Here is a 24,148-nt window from a genome sequence, read left to right on the forward strand (position 1 = left end):
CAAGGGGGTCCAACATAGTTGTCACAGGGGCACTGCCCCCCCCCCCCCCCCCCCCCCCCTCCCCCGGTCGTCACTAGTTTCCACAGCCACAAAGTCGTAATTATGGCTAAACACCTATTTCTACAATGTATCTTAACCCCAATACTAACCCTATGCTTAACCCCAAACTTAAATGAGCAAAAAACTAAGTTTACATGAACCCCCCCCCCCCCCCCAAGGCAGCCAATGAAACTAAAGTCATGTTAAATTCTAAATGATAAACAAGCAAATAAATTGTAAACTTATGAAAAGGAAATGATTTCTCATTTATTAACAGATTTGATCACATAAAGGAACAGGTGCAACCTGACTATGCCAAATGTGTTAAAGGTGTTATAAATCATTTGTTATGAATAGAAAAAAAAAGGCAAAACCAAATTCAGAGGCGGGGGGGTTGTTGTGTGTAACATCCCAAGGATTCTGGATAGCAAGGACCCCCGGAGGGCAAGGACCGAGCTTTAAAGGGTTTCCACTATGTTCCACAGGTACAAAGTCCCCAAAATTTTGGGTATTGTAAAAATGAATGAAAACTTAGTTTTTGGCTAATTTCAGTGGTTTTTTTGGCTATGCCAGCACACCAAACAACAAGCCTGTATCATGTGAGCATCCCCAGACAATTAACTAAAAGGACCTAGTAATCCCCCAAAAACTCTGACCCCAGTAGACTTAATGAGAACTACAATATTTCAGCTAAAGAATAGCTACAATTTCTCCCTGTTGTGGACACGCCTATGTCTGATGAGGTAACTCAAGAAGGAGAAGCTCTTGTAACATAGTTTGCACTTGAAGGGCCTCTCCTTGGTGTGAACGGTCTGGTGCTGCTTCATATATTTTGTCTTAGCAAAGAGCTTCCCACACGTGGGGCAGGCAAACGGCTTATCGGCGTCCGTCCTAATGCTCGGCCTCCCATGTTGTGACCCAATGACACTAGAGGAGGTAGAAGCAGGAGCCACTGCCCTCAGGTGGTTAGTGTTGGAACTCCCTCCTTGACCTCTAGCCATTGTTTGGGTGTTGTTGGGATTGTGTGCTGTGTTATAGGCTAGGTACGTCTCGTTGTGAACACCGATCCTGACCCTGTTTGTATTTGTGGGGTAACCATGAGGTAGCTGAGGAAGGCTAGACCCAGATTCAGGCCCAGGCCTTCTATGAACCCAGACCCCACCAGGCATTAGATGAGACCCTGAAGGAGAAGACCGACTACCACCAGGGGGGTCTCCCACCACTACCTGTGAAGGCTGAAGCCCAGGGTGACCTGCTCTATTCATCATAGATACTGTGGTGTTTGTATCATAGGAACAGGAGGGTCTATCTCTATCAGCCCCAGGCCCTGTATCATCCCTGCACTGAGACTGTGAAGAGAAGGGTCTGGGCTGCAGACTGGATCCCTGAATGGAGCCTGGGTCTCTCTGATGACCACCAGGACCGAGGTTGTTCAGTCCACCTGTCCATTGGTTGTGTTCTGTGTGGTGGTGGAGTCTCTGTCCCTCTTGGTTGGGTCCTGGTTCCGATTCAGGAAGGAAGAGAGACGGCTCCTGATCCAGGGTTCTGATTTGTTGCCAGGGTTTGTGACCAGCCACTTCAGAGGTCCAGTCTCTCCCGCCAGTAACACAGGATATCAGCAGGTCTTCATGGACTGCAGACTATAAACACAAATTGAACAGAAGAGCATGAAGGTTTATATAAGAAACTCTTTGCTGTACATACAGAAACATGACATTCTAAAATGTTAACCACAGTCAAGCAAATATCTAACAATGTGAATCAAGTACCTAACATTATAGAGCCATTGGAATGATACAAAAATAACATTAAAACAAAATGGCATTACAATCAGGTGACAAGTAAAACTGAACAAGTTCCACAGACATGTGACTAACAGAAATGGAATAATGTGTCCCTGAATAAAGTGTGTGTGTGTGTGTGTGTGTGGGGGGGGGGGGGTCCAAATCAAATGTAACAGTCAGTATCTGGTGTGGCCACCAGCTGCATTAAGTACTGCAGTGCATCTCCTCGTCATGGACTGCACCAGATTTGCCAGTTCTTGCTGTGAGATGTTACCCTACTCTTCCACCAAGGCACCTGCAATTTCCCGTACATTTCTGGGGGGGGGGGGTCCAACAGGTCCCAGACGTTCTCAATGGGATTGAGATCCACGCTCTTCTCTGGCCAAGACATTCCTATCTTGCAGGAAATCAAGCACAGAATGAGCAGTATGGCTGGTCGCATTGTCATGCTGGAGGGTCATGTCAGGACGAGCCTGCAGGAAGGGTACCACACGAGGGAGGAGGATGTCTTCCCTGTAACGCATAGCGTTGAGATGATGCTGTGACACACCGCCCCAGACCATGACGGACCCTCCACCTCCAAATCGATCCCGCTCCAGAGTACAGGCTTTGGTGTAACGCAAATCCAACCATCACCCCTGGTGAGACAAAACCGCGACTTGTCAGTGAAGAGCACTTTTGCCAGTCCTGTCTGGTCTAGCGACGGTGGGTTTGTGCCCATAGCCGACATTGTTGCCGGTGATGTCTGGTGAGGACCTGCCTTACAACAGGCCTACAAGCTCTCAGTCCAGCCTCTCTCAGCGTATTGCGGACAGTCTGAGCACTGATGGAGGGATTGTGCCTTCCTGGTGTAACTCAGGCAGTTGTTGTTGCCATCCTGTACCTGTCCCGCAGGTGTGATGTTCGGATGTACTGATCCTGAGCAGGTGTTGTTACACGTGGTCTGCCACTGCGAGGACGATCAGCTGTCCGCCCCGTCTCCCCGTAGTGCTGTCTTAGGCATCTCACAGTACAGACATTGCAATTTATTGCCCTGACCACATCTGCAGTCCTCATGCCTCCTTGCAGCATGCCTAAGGCACGTTCACACAGATGAGCAGGGACCCTGGGCATCTTTCTTTTGGTGCTTTTCAGAATCCGTAGAAAGGCCTCTTTAGTGTCCTAAGTTTTCATAACTGTGACCTTAATTGCCTACTGTCTGTAAGCTGTTCGTGTCTTAACAACCGTTCCACAGGTGCATGTTCATTAATTGTTTATGGCTCATTGAACAAGCATGTGAAACAGTGTTTAAACCCTTTACAATGTGAAGTTAATTCGTAAAAATACAAATATCTTTGAAAGTCAGGGTCCTGAAAAAGGGCCAATTCTTTTTTTGCTGAGTTTAGAATAACTTGTCTCACTATGTTAACACTTGACATTTTCTGTAAATCTGGTACCCTCCCTTTGATAAAAATGTATTTTAGAATACTCTGGAAAAGGTTCTGAGGTAGCTCCTCTCTGAGAACCTCTTCCCGCAGTGCATACAGGTGAACAGCATTTTGCCAGTGTGGACCTTCAGGTGCACCTTCAGCTGGTGCTGACGGGAGAACCTCTTCTCACACTGGGGGCAGCTGTAGGGTTTCTCCCTTGTGTGCATCCTTTGGTGGATATCCAGGCTTTCCAACAGAACGAACATGGGAAGCGCTTCTATTTGCCACCGGATCTACTGATAGCGTTACTACTACTAATACTGTCATTTGTCAATGGGCTTGTGTAGTCATTTAGTGTTGAGGCACTGATATTGTCTGAGGTCTGGTTTAACATTAGGAGAGTGTGAGGAGGACGAAGGCCAGGGTGTGTCTATGATGTCACAGGGTCCATGTTCCAGTTGATAGATCCTATAGAAGGCAGCACCTGTTAGGGGGTTAAACTGAGGCGCCATCAGGTCTCCCGGGTGGTACAGTGGTAAAGGGCGCCGTACTGCAGCACCAGCTGTGCCACCAGAGACTCTGGGTTCACGCCCAGGCTCGGTCGTAGCCGGCCGCGACCGGGAGGTCCGTGGGGCGACGCACAATTGGCATAGCGTCGTCCGGGTTAAGGGAGGGCTTGGCCGGTAGGGATATCCTTGTCTCATCTTGCACCGGCCCACCACTCCTGTGGCGGGCCGGGCACAGTGCACGCTAACCAAGGTTGCAATGTTTCCTCTGACACATTGGTGCGGCTGGCTTTCGGGTTGGATGCGCGCTGTGTTAAGAAGCAGTGCGGGTTGTGTATTGGAGGACGCATGACTTTCAACCTTCGTCTCTCCCGAGCCCATACGGGAGTTGTAGCGATGAGACAAGATAGTAGCTACTAACAATTGGATATCACGAAATTGGGGAGAAAAAGAGGGTAAAATTCAAAAAAAATAAAATAATTACGCACCATCAGTCTCTCTGAATCACATCTATAAGAGCAGGATGGAGCCTCGCTAGCCGAATACGGACACGTCCTCGCAGACCAAATCACCTTGCCCTGGTCTCAGCCAGTCTATTGTCATGGAGCCTAAAATTGGATGTTGTTTTGTGTTCGACTGTCTGTTTCTGTCTGTCCAATCCACTGACCTTGACTATGTCACCTCTAGTCCTGGCCGGCTCAGTGATGTTGTCCCCTGGACCCTTGGCTGGACCCGCCTGGGTCTGGGAATCCAAGATGGCCGTCCAGTCTCTGTTAGCCTCCAGCCAACCACCTGCAGGAAGAGGTTATAAAATGGGCTTGACAAACATGTGAGAATTCTACATGTTTTTTTGGGTCAATTACCAGGTCAAGTTCATACATTGTGTGTTTTTGTATGTAAACACAAGTTGTGTTGATTTCATTTAAATAAATATCCAGATCCATCACTATTCCCATTGAAGATCTATTACTGTATGTAGGCTATATGTCTTTCTCCCTTACCTTGCTCCCCCATCTTTAGTCCACTCAGCAGATGAATGCTCTCTGGTCCGTCTTGTATTGTCTCCTCTTTGACTAGAAGCAGATCAGGCTTCCCATCGTCCATGTCTACTGACTGTAAGAGATAGAGTGAGAGGATGTTGGATCAAGAAATCTGATATGAGCACCCTGCTATGGAGCATTTTCTGATTGAGCAATGAGGGAATGCTGTGAGTACTATGCAAACATGTTAATTGATTTAATTACTTGAGTCTTTAATGGTTTGACAATTGAAAGGCATGGTCCCACACTTAAGACAAAATTCATCAGGACTTGGGCCCGTATCCACAAAGAGTCTCAGAATAGAAGTACTGATCTAGGATATTTCCATATAATTGTATTAATTGTGATCTAAAAGGCAAAACTGATCCTAGATCAGCACTCCTGCTCTGAGCAGGTTTGTAGTTATGGGCTCTGACATAATATAATTGACAGTAGTTTACATGGGGCTCACCTCAGTGAGACTGTGTGTGGTCCTGTGCTGCTCAGCTGGTTCCTCTGTGGGTTCAGGAGGTGTAGTCTGGTTGTCATCCACGACTATGGCCTCCTCAGGGTTCCCCAGACCCTCCTCACACCCCTCCTCCTTCACCAGCAGCACCTCTGGACCCTCCTCCTCCTGGAAGAGACAGGTGATACAAAATACACAGACATACACTCCATCAGGTACATACACACAGATAATTAACACATTTTCAACATGGAGTCTTTACCCATCCCCACTACGTTTGAGTCCTACACTGTAGTTAGAGAATGACTTAATTGCTGTTAAACCCATCATGGTGGACATAAATATGTTGTGGGTAAATATGAGTCAGCTATGATAGGTCAAGTCATTAGACAAACCTGACTAAACTATTTTGACGTGTACAGTAGGTATTTGTTAGTGAGTAGGTATATATTTGTTCTAAAGAGCTGTCATGTTTATGCAGAATAGGGTGAGATCAGATGTGATGTATATTAAAGAGAGTCTCAATGAAAGTCTAAGAATGAAAAGTCCCATGTAGGTGTTTATTAAACATAAACAAGTTTGAAATACACCATCTGAAAACCACACATACACGTCTCAATTAAACATCTGCATGAACTACATGAACTGCATTCATGTTATCTTAGTGTCTTGGGGGGAAAAAACATGTTAAATGGAAGTAATGTACTAGGCATGTGAAAACATCGTATAGCCTACACCAGTGTTTCTCAATTCCAGTTCCCAAGTACCACCAACATTAAACATTTTTATTGTGGCACTAATTCAACTTGTCAACTAATCATCAAGCCCTCTGAGTAGAATGAGGTGTGCTTGTCCGGGGCTACAATGAAAATGTGTACCGTTGGGGGACTTGAGGACTGGAGTTGGTAAACACTGGCCTACACAGTACAAACACTAAGCAATATACTTTTTAGGCTTATATATCCTACAATGGCTGGGCCTTGCACTTCAACACTCGTAGTTGTTGTGGAAATTGACCCACTGCTGTTGTTTACTTTGTGCATCTGCGTCATCTCTCTGAGTGTTCCTTTAATGCAGGGTTTGATCTAAACGTCAGAAGCTATCGAGTGGAATGGTTACTTTTGTTCGGTTCTAATTTTGAGCAAATAACTCACGGACACCAGAGAAGCTTAACCAAGTTTAATTCATCCCAGCTGTAATTCCGACACAGACATGGCTTCCCCTGTGGTAGTATTCATACCCCACTGTGGGTGGAGTCTCCTCCTTATCGCTAAACATTGCATCATTATTGCTAAGCAGGGAACAAAGTGATATGAGCCTTCAACGGTTTCTCCCCTTACCAGTACTGTCACATGCGATTGTTTTCCCTGCACTCAGCCCCCCCCTCATGTCTCTTTTGTAACTAATATTCCTATACTTCTGAGTATAAAAATGTTCCAAGTTTAACCCCGAATCCAACACTTTCTATGTTATAGAGTGGAATGGTTTTTCTGCTGGTGTATCCTGAGGCATCTCCTCTCAGAGAACCTCTTCCTGCAGTGCGTACAGGCGAACGGCTTCTCTCCTGTGTGGACCCTCTGGTGCCTCTTTAGGTGACCAGCCTGGGTGAAGCACATGTGACACTGGGTACAGCTGAAGGGTTTCTCCCCTGTGTGGACCCTCTGGTGCCTCTTCAGGGTGCCAGCCTGGGTGAAGCGCATGTGACACTGGGTACAGCTGAAGGGTTTCTCCCCTGTGTGGACCCTCTGGTGGATCTCCACATTCTGGGAGCAGCTGAAGCTTTTGTTACAGAACATGCAGAGGAACCGTTTCTCTTTACCATTGCCTGACTTGGCTCCCCCTCCCTGAGCCTGGGCTCTAGCTCTGTTGTTTGAGTTCAATTCCTGATCTAAAAGGATGTGGCCGTGTGAATCGGAAGGCCCCATCGACATGGATAATGGGTCGCGATCCCTGAACATGTGTAAAGAGGAGTGGGTCGGGACATTTAGATTAGTGTCTAAGCTTTCCCTGTAGTCTAAGAAGTCATTACTGTTGCCCTGTGAGTGTCCTTCTCTTAAGTGAGTCTCGTCTGCATTCCATGTCAGAGGAGCATCACTCTCCACTTTCACAGTCATCTCATCTACGACCAGACCCTCCCCTTTCTTATCTAGACAACCTTCAGTGTTTACACTGCTACTGTACCGGTTCCAGTCTCCTCTAGACAGATCAGTCTGTCTCTCTAAACCCAAGAGCATGTTGCCAGGGTCCATCTCTGTAGCGTAAGAACAAGATGGATCATCACCTTCAGTGTCTAACGTGTCACCATCTCCATGGGAATGAACAGTCTTCTGGCTCTGGTGAAATACTGGTAAATACTCTGAGCCGGGAGCAGGAGAACAGCCCAGTCTCCCCAGACAAAGTTTCTCTGGGTCTGATCTGTGGTCAGATCCTGTGTGCAACAGGCTGTGTGTTACAGTTAAAGTCTCGTTGTCTGTCTCGGACTTGAGGACGGCATTCGGCGTTCCACTGACCTCCATGATGCTGCGTCGGGTCCTGGGCTGGGGCGCGGCGGCAGCGAGGTCCCCCGTGGCTTCAGGGGGCGCTCCAGTCTGGATGTCTCTGCAGTGACGTGGGTCCTCCTGTCTTTCAGACCTCTCCTGCTTGACCCCAGGACCTGCAGCCTCTGCATCTGCAGACTGACACAAGAGGTTATTACCGGTACATGAGTTGAATTGTATAACAATGTCGTGGGGAAGTCTCACAAGCTCCCCTGTGGCAAGTGAATAGCCGAAGGGAGCCTTTATTAATTAAACTGGCCACATTTAATGTACTGTAAATTTGATGCAACACTAACCTCGATCACGATAACATGCTGGGTTGAGGTTCCACTCCCTTCGTCAACAGTGATTGGTTGGTCATCTCTCCATGTATTATGTCCCGCTGGCTTCACAATGCTTCTGTAGCCTCCAGTGAAATGTCCTTCACCTGAGAGAGTAATTGGGGGAAAAGAGGTTAAGTTCAGTACTGTCAATGCTCAACACTACTGTACACTGTTTACAAGGCAAGGATGTTAGGTAACACTTAGCATAACTTATTGATATACTATTTATAGATCGATATTGTTTTCATTGAGGAAATAAAAGAAAATGCCGTAAATCAAGAATCTGGTTAGAATGTGTCTTTGCGCAAGATCGCAAGATTAGGGGAATTATTGCATACTATCCAAAAACTGACCAAGACCAAATTCTGGTTAACCATATCATTAACATATCTAAAGTTACAGATGCTCAGAAGAGAACGGGGCTATAGGCCCCACAGGCTCTGCCATGTCGTCCAGTCGATATGTGCCAAACTTCAGGTGATTTAACAAGGTAGGCTAGTTGAGAACAAGTTCTCATTTACAACTGCGACCTGGCCAAGATAAATCATAGCAGTGTAAACAGACAATAGAGTTACACATGGAGTAAACAATTTATCAAGTCTAACACAGTAGAGAAAAAAAAAGAGTCTATATACATTGTGTGCAAAAGGCAGGCGAAAAATTACAATTTTGCAGATTAACACTGGAGTGATAAATGATCAGATGGTCATGTACAGGTAGAGATACTGGTGTGCAAAAGAGCAGAAAAGTAAATAAATATAAACAGCATGGGGATGAGGTAGGTAAATTGGGTGGGCTATTTACAGCTGCAGCGATCGGTTAGCTGCTCAGCAGATGTTTAAAGTTGGTGAGGGAGATAAAAGTCTCAAACTTCAGCGATTTTTGCAATTCGTTCCAGTCACAGGCAGCAGAGAACTGGAACGAAAGGCGGCCAAATGAGGTGTTGGCTTTAGGGATGATCAGTGAGATACACCTGCTGGAGCGCGTGCTACGGGTGTGTGTTGCCATCGTGACCAGTGAACTGAGATAAGGCGGAGGTTTACCTAGCATGGACTTGTAGATGACCTGGAGCCAGTGGGTCTGGCGACGAATATGTAGAGAGGGCCAGCCGACTAGAGCATACAGGTCGCAGTGGTGGGTGGTATAAGGTGCTTTAGTAACAAAACGGATGGCACTGTGATAGACTGCATCCAGTTTGCTGAGTAGAGTATTGGAAGCTATTTTGTAGATGACATCACCAAAGTCGAGGATCGGTAGGATAGTCAGTTTTACTAGGGTAAGTTTGGCGGCATGAGTGAAGGAGGCTTTGTTGCGGAATAGAAAGCCGACTCTAGATTTGATTTTAGATTGGAGATGTTTGATATGAGTCTGGAAGGAGAGTTTACAGTCTAGCCAGACACCTAGGTACTTATAGATGTCCACATATTCTAGGTCGGAACCATCCAGGGTGGTGATGCTAGTCGGGCGTGCTGGTGCAGGCAGCGAACGGTTGAAAAGCATGCATTTGCTTTTACTAGCATTTAAGAGCAGTTGGAGGCCACGGAAGGAGTGTTGTATGGCATTGAAGCTCGTTTGGAGGTTAGATAGCACAGTGTCCAAGGAAGGGCCGGAAGTATACAGAATGGTGTCGTCTGCGTAGAGGTGGATCAGGGAATCGCCCGCAGCAAGAGCAACATCATTGATATATACAGAGAAAAGAGTCGGCCCGAGAATTGAACCCTGTGGCACCCCCATAGAGACTGCCAGAGGACCGGACAGCATGCCCTCCGATTTGACACACTGAACTCTGTCTGCAAAGTAGTTGGTGAACCAGGCAAGGCAGTCATTAGAAAAACCGAGGCTACTGAGTCTGCCGATAAGAATATGGTGATTGACAGAGTCGAAAGTACAGTACTGTCTTTTATTGATGGCGGTTATGATATCGCTTAGTACCTTGAGCGTGGCTGAGGTGCACCCTTGACCGGCTCGGAAACCAGATTGCACAGCGGAGAAGGTACGGTGGGATTCGAGATGGTCAGTGACCTGTATGTTGACTTGGCTTTCGAAGACCTTAGATAGGCAGGGCAGGATGGATATAGGTCTGTAACAGTTTGGGTCCAGGGTGTCTCCCCCTTTGAAGAGGGAGATGACTGCGGCAGCTTTCCAATCCTTGGGGATCTCAGACGATATGAAAGAGAGGTTGAACAGGCTGGTAATAGGGGTTGCGACAATGGCGGCGGATAGTTTCAGAAATAGAGGGTCCAGATTATCTAGCCCAGCTGATTTGTACGGGTCCAGGTTTTGCAGCTCTTTCAGAACATCTGCTTTCTGGATTTGGGTAAAGGAGAAGCTGGAGAGGCTTGGGCGAGTAGCTGCGGGGGGGGGGGGGGGTGTCTGTTGGCCGAGGTTGGAGTAGCCAGGAAGAAGGCATGGCCAGCCGTTGAGAAATGCTTGTTGAAGTTTAAGAATCATGGATTTATCAGTGGTGACCGTGTTACCTAGCCTCAGTGCAGTGGGCAGCTGGGAGGAGGTGCTCTTGTTCTCCATGGACTTTACAGTGTCCCAGAACTTTTTGGAGTTAGAGCTACAGGATGCAAATTTCTGCCTGAAGAAGCTGGCCTTGGCTTTCCTGACTGACTGCGTGTATTGGTTCCTGACTTCCCTGAACAGTTGCATATCGCGGGGACTATTCGATGCTATTGCAGTCCGCCACAGGATGTTTTTGTGCTGGTCGAGGGCAGTCAGGTCTGGAGTTCTGCATTTTTTTTCCATAAAAAGTTTGAAACTTGGTACACGTTGGGACCCTGAATATACCCTGAATATGTTCAGATATGGGGCTATCACAAAAACAGCCGTTTTTCATTCTGACACAACTAAATGTATTTTGTGTCATATCTTCTGAGCCAAACATTAAACACAGGAAAAGGTGATGTCTACACCGATGTTTTGATGGTCAAGGATGACAATGATGCCCAGTACAGCATCATAAATAGTTATGTTTATTATATAATGGTGGACTGCCATAGTAAGCCATGGGAAGAAAGCTACTGAAATCGCAGATTCTGACAACATACACAACATAATATTATTTCCGTGGCATACAGAGCCATAGTTGTTTGCTGCAGTCTTCTTACCCCCTGGTTGCGAATTCGGATCCTGTGTGAATTCACGGAACACAAGAAGGATCTTTCGACTTGTCTCGACCCAGGGATTAAGGGCACGTATCCATCTCAAAATGCTTGACGGTCACAAATGCCACCCACCACTCAAATGACATTTCAGAAGAGAACATTTCCATTTGGGCGCACTTCACAATTCTCCTTAGTGATCGCACTAACGTTCACGAGAACCTCAATCGAGTTCATTTTGAGGTGTTCATGAAGAATGAAACAAAAAAGCAGCAAATCTGCCAACAAATGATGCTTTGTGGCTGGACAATCAACCGACAAATACAGACTCATTTATATAGCCCTTTTCACAACAATGACGGTCAGAGTGCTTCACAACAGCCTGGCCTAGACCCCCAAAGAGCAAGCAGTAGCAAGGTGGCGGGGGAGTAACGTGTTTAAGGTTGGAGTGGAGTGCATGTGACCATCTAGGCCAGACCAGTTGTCAATTTACTCAGAGTAGGGTAGAGTATACAGTACGTGTCCATTATACAGATATTCATTTTAGGCAAGATTCATGGCTTGGATGACCAACAGGGTCATAGCAGATCAGAGTGTACGAGACCGTCTAGCCAGAGAGTTGTCCACAAAGGCTGACAAATCTAATTCTAAATAGATGCACATACTCATTCCACTTCATCCTCTTTGGGACATTAGCCCATAATGAGTCAAAACTGGGCATTCTGAGAATGTGGGCAAGTCATTGTCTCTTGATGTGTTGTGACATTTGGTCAACTGGTCGTCTTGTATAACCGTACTGAAGTACTGTTGTACTTCTTGTATTTCATTCGGCCGATGTGTCTGGAGGATTTAATATCATCCACAACCTAATTATTAACTTGACCATGCTTAAAGAGATAGTCAATGTCTGATGTGTTATTGTTACCCATCTACCAATCCCCGCCTTTCTTTATGAGGCTTTTGAAAATCTCCCTGGTCTTTGTAGTTGAATCTGTGCTTGAATGTCAATGCTTGACTGGGGGACCTTACGGATGTATGTATGGGGGACAGGGGAAAAGGTAAACATTCAAAAATCATGTCAACCTCTTATTTCATAAAAAGTCCATGTAAATTGTGATTTCTAAGCAAACTTCTGAACTAATTTAGGCTTGCGTAACCAAAAGGGGGTAAATACTTATGCAACAACTATTTTTGTTAATTTTTATGAATTTGAAGAATAAAAAATATTATATACAGTACCAGTCAAATGTTTGGACACACCTACTCATTCAAGGGGTTTTCTTTATTTTCTACATTGTAGAATAACAGTGAAGACAAACTGAAATAACACATATGGAATCATGTAGTAACCAAAAAAGTGTTAAATAAAACTATTTTATTTTGAGATTCTTCAAAATAGTCACCCTTTGCTTTGATGACAGCTTTGCACAATCTTGTGTAATTTCTTTCCTTAATGCGTTTGAGCCAATCAGTTGTTGTGACAAGGTAGGGGTGGTATATAGAAGATGGCCCTATTTGGTAAAAGACCAAGTCCATATTATGGCAAGAACAGCTCAAATAAGCAAAGAAACGACAGTCCATCATTACTTTAAGACATGGGTCAGTCAATACGAAACATTTCAAGAACTTTCAAAGTTTCTTCAAGTGCAGTTGCAAAAACCATCAAGTGCTATGATCGTACTGGCTCACATGAGGAACACAACTGGAAAGGAAGACCCAGATTTACCTCTGCTGCAGAGGATAAATTCATTAGTTACCAGCCTCAGATTGCAGCTCAAATAAATTCTTCACAGAGTTCAAGTAACAGACACATCTCAACATCAACTATTCAGAGGAGACTGTGTGAATCAGGCCTTCATGGTCAAATTGCTGCAAAGAAACTACTAAAGGACACCAATAAGAAGAGACTTGCTTGGGACAAGAAACACAAGCAATGGACATTAAACCTGTGGAAATGTGTCCGTTGGTCTGGGGTCCAAATTTGAGATTTTTGGTTCCAACCATCCTGTCTTTGTGAGACGCAGAGGGTGAACGGATGATCTCTGCATGTGTGGTTCCCGCCATGAAGCATGGAGGTGGTGGTGTGACGGTGCTATGCTGGTGACACTGTCAGTGATTTATTTAGAATTCAAGGCACAATTAACCAGCATGTCTACCACCGCATTCTGCTTCGATACGACATCCCATCTGGTTTGTGCTGAGTGGGACAATCATTTCTTTTTCAACAGGACAATGACCCAACACCCACCTCCAGGCTATGTAAGGGCTATTTGACCAAGAAGGAGAGTATTGGAGTGCTGCGTCAGATGACCTGGCTGCCACAGTCACCCGAACTCAACCCAATTAAGATGGTTTGGGATGAGTTGGACCGCAGAGTGAAGGAAAAGCAGCCAACAAGTGCTCCGCATATGTGGGAACTCCTTTTAAGACGGTTGGAAAAACATTTCTCATGAAGCTGGTTGAGAGAATGCCAAGAGTGTGCAAAGCTGTCAAAGGAAAAGGGTGGTTACTTTGAATAATAAAAACAATATTTTGATTTGTTTAACACTTTTGGTTGCTACATGAGTCCATGTGTTATTTCATAGTTTTGATGTCTTCACTATTATTCTACAATGTAGAAAATAGTAAAATAAAGAAAAACCCTTGAATGAGTAGGTGGTACTGTGTGTGTGTGTGTGTGTGTGTGTGTATATATATATATTTTTAAACTTTGATAAACGTGCAGACCGTCAAATCAAAGGCACTCCTTCGATTATAAAGTTGTTTTTGACAAATTAGAACAGGTTATTGTGATGACTTGTTCAGCTACTTGAGACATTGGAATCTATGTCGTGCCTTCAGATTGAGAAAAGTAACAAATATTCACTTCTCAAACCCCTGGCTGGTCTGTCGAGTCTGCTTTGAGAGGTGTTCCTGTGCTGGCCACTTGGAACTCTGGGTTTGAAAACTCTTGTATTGCCCATAATTGAGGGTTGTGCCACCAAATTGTGGGCAGTGTAAGTGCCAAATAAAGTAACAGGGTTGACAATTTCATCCTAAATCATCAGTAAATCCCCTTATGACAGGGGGAATGGAAGCTTGTTGTGGGCAACAGGGAGGGGTAATTGAATGTGTCCTTCACAACCACAAAATCATTGTTAAAAAACATTTATAGCATGTCTATCTATGGGTAACAAGGTTGATGTGTAATGCTCGACCTGCTTAGTTTTCCAGCACAAATCACCAGAAAATGGACGATAAAAAAAAAGAGTAGAACCAGCTCAGCTTTTACACTATGATTAGTCTATTAGATGTTTTAATATAGTGAAACTATTGAACAAGAGTTCACGTAACAGGGTTCACCTTAAAATGAGGGACAGACATTTCACGTGAGGAGACGAACCACTAATCACATGAAATAAATAAAATCTTCAGAAATGACTGTCAAAGAAACACAACAACTAGGGCTTTACAATGATGGTGAAAACTTGGGAGAAATGTTGGGGTTAAGTGGGTTCAAATATTCTAAGTCACAGCAGATGCACAGAGGGCGACATGTCAAAATGCTGAATTGTGGCACATTAGGAAGTCTTCATTCATATAGACAAATCAAATGTATTCAATGTTCCATGTGGTCTATATTAAGGGGGGGGGGGGGGGGGGGACCAGACATACGTCCCTGTCCTGTTCAGAATCCTGCTTCCTATTGCCGTAGCTTGGTGTCAATAGCTGACTCCATGCCACTTCATTCATAGACGCAAAACTGCTTTAGCAGATAGTATCTTCTGACCTGGGTAGTTTTGTTATTAAGAGCCCCAACACTTGCTTTCAACATTTAACATACATCGCTTGCAGTAGGGTTTTGGGAACATAAGGAACGTATCTTTCATATCAGCAATAAATAATTTACGACACACCTTTTTATAGGGTTACCACACAGCCATATTAACATATTGGTGCTGGTTTATGGAAAACAGAAGGACGACAGAGTGGACTACCTGTGTTAGTTAGCTTCCTGCGTCTCCGAACACCTGTGTAAACGGAAGACGGACGCCACAAACACGTCACTGAAAAATACTGTCGGTTGGTTGCAACCGTGTTTAATTAAAACAAGTTAAGTGTGTATTTTGCATTTGTGAAATCATTTTGATGTGATATGAATGTAAAGGTCTTTATGCTTCTACAACAGTACCGCAATTGAGAATCAATTCATGTTTAGAAATAGTGTTTGGCTGTTTTGGCTTCCAGAGACAATTCGCCTTTAAACAAAACATTTTAGATCCTTGGACTATAAGGAGTAACATTAGGCTCCTTTAGTCCAATATTGGCCAATATTGGCCTAACTCTATGAATACATTTCCAGTAAAGCAGAATAATAAAAAAATGGTTGATTCCGCATTGCTCCTAAACTGGGACTCACTTTCAAGTGTTGTTTCTCAAAAAAATGTTTTTTTTTAAATCAACAGAAATAATATACTATGGTGTATGTTGTGAGAAATGGCGATTTCATAGGATACCTTCCCATGGCAGTCCACCATTATATCATTATCGGAACTGTTTATGATGTTGTACTTGACCATCAAAGCATACACTACATGGCCTAAAGTATGGTCACCTGCTCATCGAAACTCTCCTTCCAAAATCATAGGCAATAATATGGAGTTGGTCCCCCCTTTGCTGCCATAACAGCATCCACTCTTCTGGGAAGACTTTCCACTAGATATTGGAACATTGCTGCAGGGATTTGCTTCCATTCAGCCACGAGCATTAGTGAGGTCGGGCACTGAGGAGAATGCGTTTCCGCCCGGCTCGCAGTCGATGGGGTTGAGGTCAGGGCTCTGTGCAGGCCAGTCAAGTTCTTCCACACCGATCTCAACTAACCATTTCTGTATGGACCTCGCTTTGTGCACGGGGGCACACCTGCACGGTTTACACCTGTCAGCATGCTGAAACAGGAATGGCCCTTCCCCAAACTATGGCTACAAAGTTGGAAGCACAGAATCATCTAGACAGGCCTGGGGAACTCCAGTCCTTGGGGGCCTGATTGGTGTCATACTTTTGCCCCAGCCCCAGCTAACACACCTGAGTCTAATAATCAACTAATCATTATCTTCAGTTCAATGCAAATAGTTGAAATCAGGTGTGTTTGCTAGGGATGGGGGAAAAGTGTGACACCAATCAATCCCCCGAGGCCTGGAGTTGCCCAGACCTGGTCTAGAATGTCACTTTGCTGTAGCGTTAAGATTTCCCTTCACTTGAACTAAGGAGCCGAGCCCGAACCATGAACAACAGCCCCAGACCATTATTCCTCCTCCACCAAACTTTACAGCTGGCGCTATGGATTTGGGGCAGGTAGCATTCTCCTGGCACTTCAGGGAACGCGTTTCCACTGTTCCAGAGTCCAATGGTGGCAAGCTTTACACCCCTCCAGCCGACACTTGGCATTGAGCATGGTGATCTTAGGCTTGCATGCGGCTGCTTAGCCATGGAAACCCATTTCATGAAGTTCCCGACGAACAATTATTGTGCTGACATTGCTTCTAGAGGCAGTTTTGAACTCGGTAGTGATTGCTGCAACCAAGGACAGACGATTTTTACGCTCTATGCGCTTCAGCAGTCCCGTTCTGTGAGCTTGTGTGGCCTACTACTTCGTAGCTGAGCTGTTGTTTCTCCTAGACATTTACACTTCACAATAACAGCACTTACAGTTGACCGGGGCAGCTCTAGAAGGGCAGAAATTTAACAAAGTGACTCATTGAAAAGGTGGCATCCTATGATTGTGCCACGTTGAAAGTCAAAGCTCTTCAGTACGGGCCATTCTACTGCAAATGTTTGTCTATGGGGATTAAATGGTTGTGTGCTCAATTGTTTATACCTGTCAGCAATGGGTATGGCTGAAATAGCAAATCAACTAATTTGAAGGTGTCCAAACTTTTGGCCGTGTAGGTGTGTCATTTTTTAAATAAATCACATTCTGTGTTGTGTTTGGTTCAGCAGATATTACAGAAAATGCATTGTCCGGTTATAGTGGAATAGCAAACTGAGGTTTGAGGTTGTGCATGGCATCCTTGTAGTCATTGACCATCAAAACATAGGGGTGGGTATACATCACCTTTTCTGTAATATCATGTTAGATTATTTGGTTATGGCGGAATGGAAAAAAGCCACCAGGATGCGTTTTTTTTATTTTTACGATGGCTGCATATGTGTTCAGGGCCCCCAAACTCTACTTGTGTACTAAGGGTGTGTTCGTAAATTCAGAACGTTTCGCTCTCGGAGTGCACACTGGACGCTCTGATCGAGGAACTGGGTTCATCCGAGCGTTCTGACCTCAAAACGGCAGTCAAGCACCCAAGCTAACAGGCTAAAGTTGGCTAGCTACTTCCAGACACATGAGAGAACACCTCACTCTGACCATTTTACTCGCCGTAGCAGAGCTAGTTAGGCTGTTTTCATGTTATCTAGATCGTTGCTGACAACAATATAATCACTTTTTTTTGCCGAGGTTTACTGACACCGGTCACTTTTAACCGGTGTTGCGCGTTCGTAAATGCATCAGATATTCTGCCCTCCTTGGCACACCCAGACGAGAGTGCGCTGAAATCAGAGTAGATAGATTGAATTTACGAACGCACCCTTGGTGTCATGCTTTTATGAAAGCGTGAACATAATTTCCACATATTGCCAGGGCTATTCTGAAAAATGTACCTCTTGCCGTTGCTCTGTATCGGTCGAGGATCTTAACACTTCTGGGACTGGCGAGAACGCGCTCTCGCATAGTCTTCTCTGTGCGCTCCCGTGACACTTTCATTTCCAGAAGCTGTAGTTTCCTCCTCAATGTCCTGTTTTCTTTCTGGCTTTGAGTTATTTCCAAACGAAACACTTCATAGTCGTCGTCTACGACTTTACAGATCTCTGCCACGGCTGCATTCGCTAGCACCTCCATGATGGAGGCTATTTGAGTGTGGAAAACCATACTGTTCACGTTAGCCATTGTTAGATGCTATCTAGGTAACGTTAGCTATCAGTCAAGTCCTGTCTCCAAATCGAATTAAAGACTACATTGGATAAGTATGTGATGCTGTGCAATTAAATGAGTAATATTTTTGCTAAAACGCTGACGTTTTCTTGATCACTGTTTACTTCCCTTTACTTCTTCTTCGGAGTTTAACGGCGGTTGGCATCCAATATGTTGCATTGCCTCCCCCAACTGGACTATAATATAAATCCATTATACTTTCTGATAATTAAAAAAAAAAACATTTTAAATTGGAAGACAAATATATATTTTAAAATAAATAAACACCCTTCCAACTAACCCTAGACTCATTAACCCACTACTTTGACCCTATCTGCTCCTGCACCATGCCAAAGGCCTGGTATTTATAAATGCATTTATAAAGCCCTTTTTACATAAGCAGATGTCAAAGTGCTATACAGAAACCCAGCCTAAAACCCCAAACAATGCAGATGTAGAAGCACAATGAGGTTCATTTTGAGAAAAGACTGCTAACCTTGATAGCTATCTATGTATAACTAATTTCTCTCACGATTATAAAGCAAACAAAAAAACACATTTAAAAACAGGATATTATTGGCCTAAAAGGTTTGCTGTGTTAGCCCAGTCTATCTTATCTAGGGTCCAGGGTCAGGATTGCCTTCAGAAAGTATTCACACCCCTTGAATTTTTCCACATTTTGTGTTAGCCTGAATTTAAAATACATTAAATGATTAATTCCTTTGTCACTGGCCTACACACAAAACCCCATAATGTCAAAGTGGAATTACATTTTTGGAATTATTTTACTAATGAATTAAAAATGAAAAGCTGAAATGTCTTTAGTCATTAAGTATTCAACCCCTTTGTTATGGTAAGTCTAAATAAGTTCAGCATTAATGTTTTTTATTTTTTATTTAATGACTTAATCTCTGTACCCCACACATGCAATTATCTGTAATGTCCATCAGTCGAACAGTGAATTTCAAATACAAAGACCAGGGAGGTTTTCCGATGCCTCGCACAGAAGGCCACCTATAGGTATTTCAATATATATATTTTTAAAGCAGACATGAAATATCTCTTTGGGCATGGTGAAGTTATTACACTTTGGATGGTGTATCAATACATCCAGTAACAACAAAGATACAGGCATCCTTCCTAACTCAGTTGCCTGAGAGGAAGGAAATCGCTCAGGGATTTCACCATGATGTCAGTAGTGACTTAAAAATAGTTAGAGTTTAATGGCTGTGAGAGGAGAAAACTGAGGATGGCTCAAGAAAATTAGAGTTACTTCACAATACTATCCTAATTGACAGAGTTCAAATAAGGAAGCCTCTACAGAATAACAATATTCCAATACATGCATCCCGTTTGCAACATGGCACTAAAGTAATACTGTAAAAAATGTGGCAAAGCAATAACACTGTATTCAGGGCAAAAAAAGTGTATGTTTGGGGCAAATCCAATTCAACACATTACTGAGTACCACTCTCCATATTTTCAAGCATAGTGGTGGCTGCATCATGTTATAGGCATGCTTGTAATCGTTAAGGAATGTGGGGGTTTTCAGGATAAAAAGTTAACGGAATGGAGATAAGCACAGGCACAACCCTAGAGGAAAACCTGGTTCAGTATGCTTTCCACCAGACATTGGGAAATTAATTCACCTTTCAGCAGGACAATAACCTAAAACAAGGCCAAATATACACTGGAGTCGCTTACCAAGATGACGTTAAATGTTTTGACTTAAAGCAGCTTGAAAATCTATGGCAAGACTTAAATGGCTGTCTAGCAATGATCAACAACCAACTTGACAGAGCTTGAAAAATTGAAAAAATCATGTGCAAATATTGGACAATCCAGGTGTGCAATCCTCTTAAGAGACTTAGCCAGAAAGACATCACAGCTGTAAACACTGTCAAAGGTGATTCCAACATGTATTGACTCAGGATTGTGAATACATATGTAAATTAGATAACTGTATTTAATTTAAGAAATTTGCTAACATTTCTAAAAACATGTTTAGATGGATGAGAGAAAAAAATATATTGAATACCGTTTGAATTCAGGCTGTAACATGACAAAATGTGGAATAAGTCAAGGGCTATGAATACTTTCTGAATGCACTGTATTTCCAGCCCCCAAACATGGAAACGGAAAGAGACGTCTGTCACACAAAACACCACAAAGTCTAATGACATTTTGACGATTTTTCATTGGGCCAGAATTTATACATCCACTGCTGTCCACGTGTCTCTGTCAGCCATTCATCACTGCCTTGGAAAAATGTCAGTGTTCCCGTCGAACCACGTCGAATTTTGGAGAAGTTATACCACTGGTTTTCAAGTCCATTCGCAAATTGTTCATGTCTCAGCTATGCGGTAGCTTAATGAAAAATAATGGTGTAATAGCCTACAGTTTTCTTGACATTTTGCTTGCATTATTGTGATTGGCTCATGTTTTACCGGTACGGCGTACCCCCACTATATATTTTGCCGGGACACCACCAGGACCACCTTACTTTCATCCTGATTACATGTCACCATACTCTATACAAGGGCCGTGTGCATTTTCTGCTGGTGTGTCCTGAGGTAGCTCCTCTCTGAAAACCTCTTCCCACAATGCGTACAGGAGAATGGCCTCTCTCCCGTGTGGACCTTCAGGTGCATCTTCAGCTGGTCTTGGCGGGAGAACCTCTTCTCACACTGGGGGCAGCTGAAGGGTTTCTCCCCTGTGTGGACCATCTGGTGCCTCTTCAGGTGGTCCTGGCGGGAGAATCTCTTCTCACACTGGGTACAACTGAAGGGGTTCTCCCCTGTGTGGACCCTCTGGTGGATCTCCACCTTCTGGAGGCACCTGAAGCCTTTGTTACAGAACATGCAGAGGAACCGTTTCTCTTTACCATTGCCTGATGTGGCTCTCCCTCCCTGAACCTGGGCTCCAGCCCTGTTGTTTGAGTTCAATACCTGATCGAAATGGTGTGAACCGGAAGGCCCCATCGACGTGGACACTGGGTCGCGATCCTTGAAAGCATGTAAAGGAGAATTTGTTGTGACGTTTAGATTTGTCTCCAAGCTTCCCCTGTAATCTAAGAAATCTCTGCTCTGTGAGTGTCTATCTCCTAGGTGACTATCTGCATTCTGTGCAGGAGGAGCATCGCCCTCCACTTTCACAGTCACCTCATCTACCACAATAACCTCCCCTTTCCTATCTAGACACCTTTCAGAATATACACTACAACTGTACCGGTTCCAGTCTTCTCTAGACAGATCAGTCTGTGTCTCTAAACCTAAGGACATGTTGCCAGGGTCCATCTCTGTATCATAAGAACAGGAGAGATCATCAACCCCAGTGTCTAGCACGTCACCATCTCCAAGGGAATGAACCGTCCTCTGGCTCTGATGAAATACCGGTAAGTAATCTGAGCCAGGAGCAGGAGGACAGCCCAGTCTACCCAGCCCCTCTGGGTCTGATCTGTGGTCAGACCCTGTGTGTAAGAGCCGGTGTGTTACATTTAAAGTATCAGTGTCTGTCTCTGACTTGAGATTGACATTCAGAGCGGTGGCCAGGTCCTCTGAGGCTACAGGGGGCGCCACTCCAGCCGCTGCTCCAGTCTGGATGTCTCTGCTGTGTTGTGGGTCCTCCTCTCCTTCAGTACTCTCCTGCTTGACCCCAGGACCTGCAGCCTCTGCATCTACAGACTGACAAGAACAGAGGAGGTTATAATCGATATAATTGGATAACAATGTCTTAGGGAGTCTCACAAACTCCTACACGGCATATACATATTGATGCAAGCCAGTGAATAGCTGAGGAAAGCATTTCTGAAATTAACAAGCCACATTTAACACATTTAATTCTGATGTTACACTATGACACTAACCTCTATCACAATAGCATGCTGGGTTGAGGGTTCACTCCCCTCATCTATAGCTATGGGTTGGTCATTTCTCCACCCATTGTGTCCCGCTGGCTTTACAATGTTCCTGTTGCCTCCAGTGAGAAGCCCTTCACCTAAGAGAGTGATTGGGGGAAAGGGGTGGTTAGATTAGATCATGTGAATGCTCAACGCTATATTATACATTATTTACACAGTCTACAATTGGCAGGAATGTAAGGTAACACTTCTTATAACTTGTTGACATACTATTTATTGATTGATTATGTTCCATGCATCACATTATTTTAAAAGTATGATAATAGGAAATTCAGTAAATCAAGAATCTGGTTAGAATATGGTGTCTTTGTGCAAGATTGTGTCCTTAATTGGCCTGACTGGTAAAATAAAAGTAAAATACAACAAATGTGCAAGATAGCTAAGTAATCAGGGGAAGAATTGCATACTATCAAAAACTGAGCAAGACCCAATTCTGGGTAACACTTCTAAACGCATGCGAAACGGGACGAAAGCCCCCGCAGCCTCGGCCTCCTGCAAAATGTACCTCTTGCCATTCCTCTGTATCGCTCTCGCATTGTCCTCTCTGCGCGCTCCCGTGCTGCCTTCAGTTCCAGTAGCTGTAGTTTCCTCCGTAATGCCCTGTTTTCTTTCTGGCTTTGAGTTATTTCCAAACGAAACACTGCATAGTCATCGTCTACGAGTTTACTGATCTCTGCCACGGCTGAATTCGCTAGCACCTCCATGATGGAGACTATTTGAGTGTGAAACACCATACAGTTAGCCATTGTTAGTTAGCTAGCGTTACCTAGATAACGTCTATCAACCAAGTCCTGTCTCCAACGAGAATTAAAGACTACATGGGGTAAATATGTGATGCTGTGCAGTTAAATTACTAATATTTTAAATTCACTTGTTGTTAATAAACGTCAAAATAATAACAATAAAAACGCCAAGGTGGAAATTGTTCTTCGTCATTGTTTCCTTCCGTTTACACTGTAGAGAAAGTATGTTATTGGTTAGCGTCATAGCGCAAATGGTGTTGCAAAATAAAAAGTTGTGCGCTCTTTTCTTTGAATTACGGTACCAGAGATACTAGATACAATGACGAGATGCTTGTATCCCCGCTCTAACAATGGAACTCGTTGTCCACAGAGCGGAACGGCTGACTGTCAAACTCCCAGCCTAAGCCTAGGTGGAGGAGAAAAAAAAACAGCCAGACTAAATCGTTCACTCAGTTTTGTTTTATCCGTTCCCTCTGTTTTATTTGTTCCGCCTGTTTTCTTTTTATCCATTCCATCTTATTTTATCCGTTCCCTCAGAATTTGTTTTATCAATTCCTTTTTTTTTCTTTTTTTTAAAGTCCGGGGGCCCAGAGTTTTGCCTTATCTGGTTGGCTAAACCAGAGGTTCTCAAACCTGTCCTCGTAGACCCCCAGCCGGTTCATGTATTTGATCTGTCCCAGAGCTAACGCATCTAATTGAACTTGTAAACTAATCATCAAACCCTTGACTAGGTGAATCAGTTGAACTAGTTCAGGGCTCAAACAACATTGTGAAACATCTGGGGGTCCCCGAGGAGAGGTTTGAGAACCACTTTATATGGGCAATGATGGAACCAGATTGTTTCTAATCAGGTCATATGGTTAAAAAAAATAGACATCTGTGATTGGACAATAGAACGCACAGGGCTGAGTTTGCTTTAAGAAGGGTTGCATTGTGTAGGCATTTGCATCTGTAATTAAAAAGTTACTCACACAGTAAGTAATCAATATTGTGCTGGTCTATTAATTCCAGTCAATCATTTTGGATGGATAAGGTCAAGGTAGACTAGCCACCCGAAGTTGGAATATAAAGCAAATTTGGTCACATTCACATTTTCTCTTAACACAAATAAATAGGCTTATTTTAGGCTATAAATACATGACTTAAGATATAAATACACAACTTTACTGCTTCGTTTCACACATAATCAAGTGTTTGGGCATATGCCAGCTCAACACACGTTTTCCTGGCGGCCCTGCTATGCTTATCTCTGCAACACGGATTGATGGAAATCGCCACACAATGCTAGAAATGAAGAAA

General features: G+C 44.0%; 2 protein-coding genes across 3 annotated transcripts in view; both read right to left on the reverse strand.

Annotated features, from left to right (window-relative positions):
• LOC109894080 (gastrula zinc finger protein 5-1-like) overlaps window positions 1-24,148 on the reverse strand; it is a 131,222-nt gene that overhangs the window by 34,811 nt on the left and 72,263 nt on the right. The gene's annotated exons all lie outside the window — the stretch shown is intronic.
• Window positions 287-23,259, reverse strand: LOC116374609 (transcription factor Sp8-like). The gene is made up of 9 exons (XM_031828126.1): window positions 22,612-23,259; window positions 22,053-22,183; window positions 17,878-21,870; window positions 8,057-8,187; window positions 7,734-7,898; window positions 5,230-5,391; window positions 4,740-4,851; window positions 4,406-4,530; window positions 287-1,679 (listed from the first exon to the last, which is right to left on the reverse strand). The coding sequence occupies exons 3-9, from the start codon at window positions 18,161-18,163 to the stop codon at window positions 741-743; spliced, it is 1,920 nt and encodes a 639-aa protein (XP_031683986.1). The 5' UTR covers window positions 18,164-21,870; window positions 22,053-22,183; window positions 22,612-23,259; the 3' UTR covers window positions 287-740.

This window comes from Oncorhynchus kisutch, linkage group LG7 (genome assembly GCF_002021735.2).
Source record: "Oncorhynchus kisutch isolate 150728-3 linkage group LG7, Okis_V2, whole genome shotgun sequence".
Classification (NCBI taxonomy): domain Eukaryota; kingdom Metazoa; phylum Chordata; class Actinopteri; order Salmoniformes; family Salmonidae; genus Oncorhynchus; species Oncorhynchus kisutch.